The 9,973-nt window shown below is 40.0% G+C and overlaps 1 protein-coding gene and 1 long non-coding RNA gene across 3 annotated transcripts; both read right to left on the reverse strand.

Annotated features, from left to right (window-relative positions):
- Window positions 1–38: 38 nt before the first annotated feature.
- Window positions 39–2,473, reverse strand: LOC106943611 (uncharacterized). The gene is made up of 3 exons (XR_001423962.1): window positions 2,398–2,473; window positions 1,257–1,364; window positions 39–1,127 (listed from the first exon to the last, which is right to left on the reverse strand). It is a non-coding gene; the product is annotated as an uncharacterized LOC106943611 (long non-coding RNA).
- Window positions 2,474–2,666: 193 nt separating this feature from the next.
- LOC106943610 (B-cell receptor CD22-like) lies at window positions 2,667–9,950 on the reverse strand. Of its 2 annotated transcripts, XM_015026922.1 has the most exons (10): window positions 9,687–9,950; window positions 8,384–8,731; window positions 8,068–8,292; window positions 7,604–7,864; window positions 5,263–5,523; window positions 4,660–4,920; window positions 3,720–3,977; window positions 3,506–3,605; window positions 3,360–3,417; window positions 2,667–2,873 (listed from the first exon to the last, which is right to left on the reverse strand). In XM_015026922.1, exons 1-10 carry the CDS (start codon window positions 9,751–9,753, stop codon window positions 2,781–2,783), a joined length of 1,932 nt encoding a protein of 643 aa, XP_014882408.1. In that variant the 5' UTR covers window positions 9,754–9,950; the 3' UTR covers window positions 2,667–2,780. The 2 variants fall into 2 exon arrangements, with proteins under 2 accessions (XP_014882408.1, XP_014882409.1); XM_015026923.1 differs by lacking the exon at window positions 4,660–4,920.
- Between the last annotated feature and the right edge of the window lie 23 nt (window positions 9,951–9,973).

Raw genomic sequence — 9,973 nt, forward strand, 5'->3', positions numbered from 1 at the left:
TCTGTATGTGCTGTTGCTGCATGGATTGCCTTAAACTTCCCTGACTGAGAGAAAAGAACTCCAAGCTGGTTCACTCAATCCAATGCGTCTCTGATCAGAACTGAGGCTAAGCAAGCTTTCTGTGCAATTAAATTAGTGCAGTGTGCTCCACAATGAACAAAAAGAGCCAGTGGCTGCTCTTGCTTTATCAGTGCCTGTGCACCTGCATGCTTCCCAGACATATTGGCTGCTCCATCATAAATTTGACCTCGTAAACCATTCATTGGTAAGTTTAATCTGAGCAGCACATCTTTAACAACAGCAGCAAGGCTTTTTCCTGTTGTTTCAGAAACTGAGTACAAGCCAATAAACTCTTCATGGGGCTTCATGTCACTGTCAATGTATCGCAGACAAATGCTTTCTTGTTCTTTCCCAGAAATGTCCTGTGTTCCATCCATAATAATTGCAAACTCAAAAATTGGTAGGTTTCTGATTGTATCTGCTATTTCACTGACAATACTATTGCTCATAGAACACAAGATTTCATTCTGTATCTGTGGACTTAGGTATTCTTTCTGAGACCTCAGCAACCACTTAGCCAAAAGGGCATCATCTTCTGCCAGATTTTTCAACAGTTGATACAAATTGCTGTCATCATCGTCATGCCCTCTCAAAGCTTGTCCCTGGCGTGCCAAATATTTTATGGAGCTCACAATTTTCTCCAGACAGTGCCTATTGTCACCTTGCTGAGTTGCCAAAGCACTGGATAATTGGGCATTTATAGGATGACTTTCTTGTGCAGTCACAGAAACAGCATGATGATGTGAGTGACTATTTTCATGTGCTTTAAATTTTTCGAATGCTTTTTTCCAATTTTTAAATCCAGAAGTGATAAAGGCGGGTTCGGATTTTGCACCAAATGGTGTGAGTTTGTCCTGGTAAATTGCCATGCAATAAAAACACAAAATGCCCTTTTTCACTGCATCATAATGTAGCCAGGGAAATTCCTTGTACCACTTTCCTTGGAAATGTAAAGTTCTGTTGGCTAGAGCTTGAGGGTCTATGAATTTTGGATGTGGCTGATTTGGTTCTGTTCTCTGTCCACTGACTTCAGAGTCTCTCAGCTGTGTGTCCCTAGTCTGAACTCCCTAGAAGGAAAAGTTACAATGTCACTCAATGCCCCTGAACTACACTTACTACAAGCAAAAGATTAAAATTTTCAACTTTTTTTGTGGACTCTCATGAAGTATCTACTGGTATGAGTTACTCTGTCTTACCTGTTGCTCCACTCCTGTCTCTCCCTCACTCTGACTTCCTGCCTCTAGCCCGGTTGCACTATCCTCTCCTTTTCCTGTCTCCTTTGTGCTGTCCCTGCATTGTTGCTCCTAAACATATGAGATGGTTTCAGAAATGAGGTACAGCTCTTGAGCCTAATATGGCCAATTTTAAATCAAACAAAACATTTTATTTGTCACATTACAGACTTTACGCGCAGAGTTAATCGCAGAGGCAAATAAAATCAATCGATTAAATCCTTTCAGAGTATTATCTCATGGACTCTGAACTAAAGTCTTTCTGACAGGGAGCTGACAGTGTGTTGAAGAACTATGGACAGGGCGCTTTGAAGCATCTGGTTCAAAAACGCATTCTAAACCTTTGGTAGAAATCCATCTATCCTTCCATTTTCTGTACACCCTTGTCCCTTAGTGGGGTCGGGAGGTGCTGGTGCGGGGTAAACCCTAGACAGGTCGCCAGTCTGTCCAGACCTTTGGTAGAAATGGCGCCTTTAATTCCAGTTTGCAGTACAGAACAGAGAAAACTACAGAGTTGTCAATGTTGTGTTAATCTATTTATAGTCTAAAAAGAGGAGCCAGCAGTTTATTTGAGGAAATAAAGGTGCAGAAGTTAATTAGTTGGTTAGCCGCTGCTAAGAATTAAAATTAACTCTCCCTGTGGTTTTAACTAACGATCAGGAGCGCGGCAGGTATAATATCTGTCCATTTCGGCTAAGCAAAACCACGCAAAAAATAAAAAATCCTCGTAAAACGCACGCCCAGACCGGGCTAATTTCAACACAAGGGCAACACAGGTGTTGCCCTTGTGTTGTGTGACTGTTACTCACACTGACGTTACTCTTTTTTAAAAAAGCTGAGTAAGTCCTGCTGCTGTTTCAGCCTTTTAGTTGGTGGTGGCATTGTACTGAAATGAGATATATATATATATAAAAAAAAAAAAGACATTTTGGCTAGCGTAGCAAACGTCTAGAGGAAGTTAGCAGTTAAATATTGGATGAGAGATCATCCCAAGACTAAGATGACTAAACCAAAAAGATTCAGTTTCTATATATGAAAGTGAACTGACAACAAGACGTTATAAATAAGCAATATTCATAGCAGCATTCCCGACAGACCATTTTACCTCATTCACAAGTTTCTGACTTCTGTGTCGCTGTTTCCCTCCCTTCTGAGTGCTCACTCAGCAGTTCAGAGAGGGGAGGGGGAGTACAGTGACGTAACGCGATGCTGCGCCTTCAAAATAAAAGCACGCTAGTTAAAAAAATTTCAAAATCCAATATTTTGCGGTACAGTTTTTTGGGGGGGACATATCCACCTGGCTTCAATATTGGGGGGGACATGTCCCCCCCGTCCCCCCCGCTTCCTATGCCGATGCATACAACAGCCACTGAAAATGTTTGAAAATGCTTATTTCTGCCATCAGACGTCGTTGTTTTGTTCAGATCTCATTTTATCATGAATTTGATTCCTGTCCATCTACCCATGAAGTTTTAACTTGACTTGATTTCACGTTGGGTTGGTTTGCTTCTCTCTCTCCTCATGTGATGCAATAAAGGATCTCAAGGTTGAGATGTTCTCATATTCAGGACACAAGTCCAGCTATAAAAGGGGATCAAAAGTTGAGAATGAAAAAGGTTGTTCAATAAAATACATAATACTACATAATAATACTGTTTACGCTGTCATCAAAGGCGTTACATTAGATCCTATCGTGCTATTTTAAAGTTTTTATCTCGCATGGCATTTGGACTTCTCTCGTTCCTTAAATATGTTTCATCTCTCGTGAAAAAGGTGTCTTCATTTCTAAACATGGTTTGATGCAACAGACTTATAATTTGAGGGTCAGGAAATGATGCCAAAAGATGCGTAAAGCTAACGAGACAGGGAGGACAGAATGGCTTTTTTTCCTTTGTTGCTCTGAATATTTATGAGCCTGCTGCTTCCAACCATCTTCAGGACTGAAGAAACAAAAGAAAAAGTCCAGTTGCCTTCTACCTGAGCACTTATGATGATCATCGCTCAATGACTGAGAGTCTTTTTATATTAGACATAAATTGGTTTTTATTTAATCAGATGGGATCTTACCTCTATGTTCTCCACATGTTCCTTCGATTCAGTTTTTACATCAGTTGGTTTCTTCTTCCTGAGTCAAGCAAATCCAGTATTTCAACAACAAACGGGCAAAAGTATATACTTGGAGGCCAGAACATACAAGTTTTCGCTGATATTACCTCGTCCAAAGAGAAACAACAAACAGAAGAGTCAGCAGCAGCAGTGCGGCTGCAGCCAACTTTGTGATGTTCATCATCTTGAATGTCATGTTTCTGTTCCCTAAAAAATTAGACAAAGCAATATTTTAATGGAAAATAGGAATATAAACACAAAATGTAAACAGAAACGGACCATCAGCATAGATAACAGAAATTAATGCCTTTGCTGACTTACTTGCAGCAACAGTAAGATGTATGGCAGATTTGTGACTTCCTCTGCTGTTGTGAGCTTCGCAGAAGTAAAGTCCACTGTGCTGTCGGCCAATATTTGTGATGGTGAGATTTTGTCCAGAACTTTGAGGCATTTTCTCTTTTTCTTTGAACCAGGTGTAATTAGCTGCTGGGTTTGAATCACTGCTGCAGCTCAGCGTCAGTGAAATGCCCTCCATGATTTCAGACGCACTCAACGAGATTCGGGGAAGGTTTGGAGCATCTGGATAAAAAGAGAATATATGCAGTCATAAGGATGTTCTTAGAAACTAGAGACATTTGTGGCACGTAAATATGGCGCCTGGAGGAATCAAAGTCAAATAATATCTTTGTTGTTACTCAGGTGAAACCTTGGCATCAACTAATTGCCAGCAAATGTAACAAAACCAGAGAAATATAACTATAAAGATTAGTTCCTTCTTCTTGAGGTGGATTTTTTTTTTACTTTTGAAACTCAGAAATGTCCATATTCTTTTCTAGAAATTTCTGAGATTAATCTAAAAAATGTTTTTTTTTTCTTGTAAATATTTGACTTTTCAAAAATAATTTTTGAAAACTTTTGACATTAATCTCAACATTTCTACATTTTTGTTTTTTTTCCTAGCAACTTTTTGACTCTGCCAGCTCTGAAATATTCTTATTTTTTTCTAGAAATTTTCTGAGATTAACTTCAAAATAAATTTCTCTGTTTTTTGATCAAAATGTACTGCTCCTTTTTTTCTACCTCCAATGGGCCTAGTATGCCATCGTGCAGTCTTGGTCTCAATGCTTTGGCAAGAACTGTTTTCTGTTTGTTTAATTAAGGCATTTTAAAATACTTAGAAATTTTAGCAAAAGTGTGCATGAGAATTTTTTGCCATCTTTTTGAGATAGCAAGAAGCTTCATGCATAAAACACTTTCTTACATTCCACGTCGATTAAGATGCTGCCCGACGTCATCCTTTTGAGAACGTTCTCGGCTGCGCAGAAATATTTTCCAGAATCAGACGACTGAACAGACCTGAAAACTAGTTTTGGGCCTTTGCTGAGAGGATTGGCTTCATGCTCCTTGTACCAGGTGTAAGTAGCTGCTGGATTAGCATCAGCGCTACAAGCCAAAGTCAATGAGTCTCCCTCCACTACTTCACCTGAAAAACTACGTGAAACAATGGGGAAGCTTGGTGGATCTGAAAGGGAGCGAGAAAAACTATCATTTTAGCGTTTGGATAACCTCTGAGTCAATCTTTTCTCTTTTTTTTTAGCTTAAGCTAGAGTACGAGTGTTTGGCAACACTGGTAATAGTGTCCAATTGTGAAACAACCTAACTGCTCCTGAAAAATATGCTTATTTATTGCTTATGTTCCACAACTTTATACTTTTAGCACGACTACTTGATGGACGTTTATAAATGTTTTTTTAAAGTACGGTCTGATGAGAGGTGTGATCATAACTTTTTACTTGCAAGCTGTGAAAGCTAATTTTCCGGACTTTAAGTTGGTCACTTTGAGCTTTATTTTTCAGTCACTTACATTTCACATCAATAAACATGCCTTCAGATGTCACTTGGTTCAGCATATTCTCTGATGTGCAGTAGTACTCTCCAGAGTCAGACGACTGGATAGACTCAAAGACGAGTTGCGAGTCGTTGCTTAGAGGCTCAGGATTGTTCTTCTTGAACCAGATGTACTCAGCTGTTGGATTAGCATCACTGGAACAAATCAGGTTCACTGAGGTTCCCCTCACTACTTCACCAGAGGGTCTTAATGCCACAGAAGGAAGCCTTGGTGCGTCTGGAAGGAAAAGCATGAAGACTTTCAAAACTTAAGGAGATTTCTGATAATGGTTTTTGGGCAAAACTAAACAATCATTTGCTCATAATTGACTATTGGAGCAGTTGTACAGAAGGGCTGCACCCTGGTCACAAAACTGATGTGTTGATAACTTGGAGCATTTTGGGAGCCAAATTGTAATGTCTTTTTGTCTTGTTAACGATCCTTTCTAAGCTTATTATATATAACTCCCTCCAGGATGAAAAACGGACACGAGGCGTTCTTGATGACATTTAATAATTAGACACCTGTGTCTAACGATGCCGTCCAAAAAAAAAAAGCACATAAAATAAATTTGTATTCATTAAGACAGACAGATAGAGAACAGACAAATAATATTAAATAGCAAAACATTCACAATATGTTTGACCTTCAAAAAAAAAAATAATAATAGACGCACTCCGTTACCTTTAAACTCACGTGGCTAACAGAAACTCGACAAATTCATTCTACTTCCACATAAACACGTAAAATACAAATTATTTACCTCACTGACCGCTTTATCCTGGAGAGATTAAGAAAAGAACCTCTCGGCCGTACGTCTTCTTTCAACTTTGCTGCTAGAAACGCTTCTAGAAACTTCTCTAGCGACCAGAAAAAGAAAACACACTGCCCTCTACTGAGCGCGGCGTGCAACTGAAAACATAGATCCAAACCAAACACTGGTTCCACTCTGGAAACACCCTGCATTACTTCAACTTATTTACTCTAACTCAAAACCACCAAATCATCTCAAACTGCACAACTGCCACCGATGGCAGCCAAACTTACAGTTTTTGACAATCTTTGGAGATTTTTCTATAAAATCCTCCTTGATACTACTTGCTTTCATAATTTGTTGGTGAACTGAAGTTCTGTTTTACAGCGTTTTCCACTGCTGCCTCCAGAAACAACAAAAACATTTGCAAGTGTCAGCTGAATCGCTTTAGGTGAACTAAAGGACATAGGAAGTGGGGCGGCAGGTGTCAAAACAGAAATGCATGTAGTTAGTTTAGCATAGTCGCTCAAATATACTTCTACTTGAACAGTGTTTTCACACTTGAAAAAAGGTGTGAAAACATTGGTCCTCAGTCAACTTGGTTCGATTGGGGACTAAAATTGCAAGGTTTGTTATATCTTCAGCTGCTGTGGCTCACTTTCATGCTGCACTACGTCCATCCATTTTCTGTACAACCTTGTCCCTTAATGGCGTTGGGAGGGTTGTCGATGCCTCTCCAGCTAATGTTTCGGGCGAGAGGCAGGGCACGCCATGGACAGGTCGCCAGTCTGTCACAGGGCAACACAGAGACAGACAGGACAAACAACCATACACACACACTCACACCTAGGGACAATTTAGAGAAACCAATTAACCTGACAGTCATGATTTTGGACTGTGGGAGAAAGCCGGAGTACCCGGAGAGAACCCGCGCATGCACAGGGAGAACATGCAAACTCCATGCAGAAAGACCCTGGGCCAGAACCTTCTTGTTGCACGGCAACAGTGCTATCAACTGCGCCACTGTGCAGCCTGCTGCACTACGTCAAATGATTAAAACTGATTGAACAACCTGTTCACCTCCTCGCGCCAAGAACTATGGAAGGGACTGTCACGAAAACCTCCAAAGATGACCAGTGCAACTTCCTTCTTCATAAACTGCAACCAAAAATGGAGTTGTGTCCAATTTTAGAGGTTGTAGGACTTCTCTTTAGTCTGTGGTATTAAAAAAAAACAAAAACACGAGCCATTTCTCCCTGTAGTGTAATCATTTTGGCTCTATTGACCGGGAATGCTTTGGGCTATAATTTGCTTCCTGCTTTCGGAGTGTTCTGCTGTCCACTTGCATCCACATATGAACCGCAACAGAGCTCACTTCAACTTGAACTGAGCCCTAGGACTTTAGGTGGACCAAAGTTCACTTTTTGGGTCCCCATTAGAGTTCGATTGCATATTCACACCTCCCCGAATAAACTGGACTGGTGTGAATGCACCCTAAGTCAACACTCTAAGAGTAAATTGAGACAACCTCCACAAGTCCCCCAAAATAATTTACTTACTTACATTTTACGTCAATAAAGACGACTTTAGATGCCTTTATTCTCAGGACGTTCTGAGCTTTACAATAATATTCTCCAGAGTCAGAGGATTGGATAGACTTGAAGACGAGTTGTGAGCCTTTGCTGATAGGACCAGAAGTGTCCTTCTTGTACCAGGTGTATGTAGCTGCTGGATTAGCATCACTAGAACAAGTTAGATTTATTGGGTCGCCCTCCACAATGTGACCAGAGGAACTCATCGACACAGAGGGAAGATTCGGCATGTCTGCAATAGAAAACACAAACTACTATAGTGCTTTGTAATGCCAAACATATCATTCCTGGTACTAGTTTTTACTGAACAACAAAATTTGAATTTTCTCTTGTATTGAGTCAATAGAGTTGTTTTATGACATGCTTTCTTCTAACTTAACAACACATTACATCGCCAACATGAATCTTCAAAGCAATGTGTAAAACTCAACTGACACACTGACGGAGACGGGAAATTCCTGTGTCCTGCTGCAGCGCAAGAAATGCGGTCGGCGTCAGAAAACGTGTATGAAAAAGACGAGGAGGTCTGCGTCAAAACGTCCTGCCCGTTCTTGACCCAGATGTAAGGATGTAGGTCAGACAGACATTTGCTTTTGCACGTCATCTCTGCCAGAGTACCGCTCTGTTTGTGCTCCCATTTGATCACTTGCAGCTCGACGGCTGAATTCAAGAGAACACAACAGAAACTAAAACCATGTGATCATTCAACACACTAAAATAAACAAAGTAAAATTAAAACAGGAAATATTACCAGAGACTGACAAAGTGACCCCTGGCGAACCGGTGTATTTTCCATTTTGGTGATTTGTTATGAACCTGAACTTGTAGACAGCAGAGTCACTCTCTCTCACGTCCCTGATAGCCACGGTGCAGCCATGTTTATACTTGATGCGACCTGCGTAATCTTGGTCATCTTTCAGATCCACAGGAGCATAATTATCCCCTTTGGTGTACCATATTAGTTTTCTAACTTCTATAACTGTATCCCCCACTGTGTCTGGATGTGTGTAGTTGCATTTCAAATCCACCGTTGAGCCTTTTATGGTGCAGATCTGTGAGGAAGAGTAGGTCACGCTCCAGCCATTCTGACCCCTGACCCCTGCAACGCATCAGAAACAAAACAATCACAATGAGATCAACAAACAGGACAAAAATGTATAACCCAGGAAGCATATTGATGAATAGATTTGGTTTTATTTTTCCTTTTGCTGATATGAGTCACTTGTGTCTGTGTTTTAATATTAGTGCTTGGATCCAAGTGGATGGAAATACTTTCACAAGAGTGATCTGTTTTAGTGTTTTAGACGCTTGGTGCTCCCTCACATAGTGCTGCATCGGGCACAGACACCTTAAGAGGTCATCCAGATCCAGATCTGGGCAGATATTGTCTTATGAAACCTGGCGTTCATTAAAACCTTCCACTGTCCCATCAAAAAAAGGTAAAAAGGAAATCCTCTGTTTTGTCATAAAAAATGCTAAAAAGTAATTTGTACAATTTTTGAAGTACCTTACTGCAGATTCGTCTGCAATTTATTCATTTTTACCACATATACCACATATGTACCATATAAGTATGAACTTATATTGACCCCCGTGCCTCTTATCCCTAACGCATTATTCAATAATTTCATTCACGTTAATAATTCACATCTGATACTATTCACATCTCTAATATTTAAGAACATTATGAATGGATGCAAGACACTTTTTCATGTTTCAACATTTGAATTAACAATAAAAACCAGTAACTAAAATCACAGTGTTCATGTTTCCAAAGATTTCTGAGGTTGTGCAATAAAAAAAACAAACAAACAAAACAAAACAAAAAAAAACAAGGCATTTTGCAGACAACTACACGTCTTCAAGAGAATTTTTTTCACAAAAGAAAAACAACAACAACAAAAAAACATGAGTACTTCTGCATAAGCAAACCGACTCCAACCAAGCCATTTCTGTCAGTAGCCTGCTATACATGACTCCATGATGTTCTCCACATCCCCCTATAGCTCTGCTTTATTTAATGGACTGATAAAGGAGTAAAACACACACATTACCTGATACGGAGAGAAATGCGACAAGTAACTCGGTCACTGCAGTCCAATGCATGGCTTTTCCTTCCATCTATTTTTATGATGTCTTCACGTCTTCATGAAGTGATAAATGATGATCATAAATGATTCTACAGCACTAATGGCCGCTGCCAGTGAAGTCACATTTCCTCTGTGGCCTGTGGTTTGTACAGAGCAACTAAAATAACCCACTTAGTTTCACACCGTTTGAATTCTAACAAAGAAAATAACAAGGTTGCACATCTGCTGGTGCCTGTAGTTCTGAAATTAAT

This window comes from Poecilia latipinna, unplaced genomic scaffold (genome assembly GCF_001443285.1).
Source record: "Poecilia latipinna isolate Pla-1442-1.1 unplaced genomic scaffold, P_latipinna-1.0 Scaffold5552, whole genome shotgun sequence".
Lineage (NCBI taxonomy): Eukaryota > Metazoa > Chordata > Actinopteri > Cyprinodontiformes > Poeciliidae > Poecilia > Poecilia latipinna.

Excerpts from the sequence above, each read along its gene's own strand:
- LOC106943610 (XM_015026922.1), bottom strand. The coding sequence starts at position 9,753 with ATGGAAGGAAAAGCCATGCATTGGACTGCAGTGACCGAGTTACTTGTC. Across the intron at positions 3,606-3,719 it reads ACATCTTACTGTTGCTGCAA|GGAACAGAAACATGACATTC; the intron begins GTAAGTCAGCAA and ends CTAATTTTTTAG. Across the intron at positions 3,418-3,505 it reads GTTGTTTCTCTTTGGACGAG|GAAGAAGAAACCAACTGATG; the intron begins GTAATATCAGCG and ends TGCTTGACTCAG.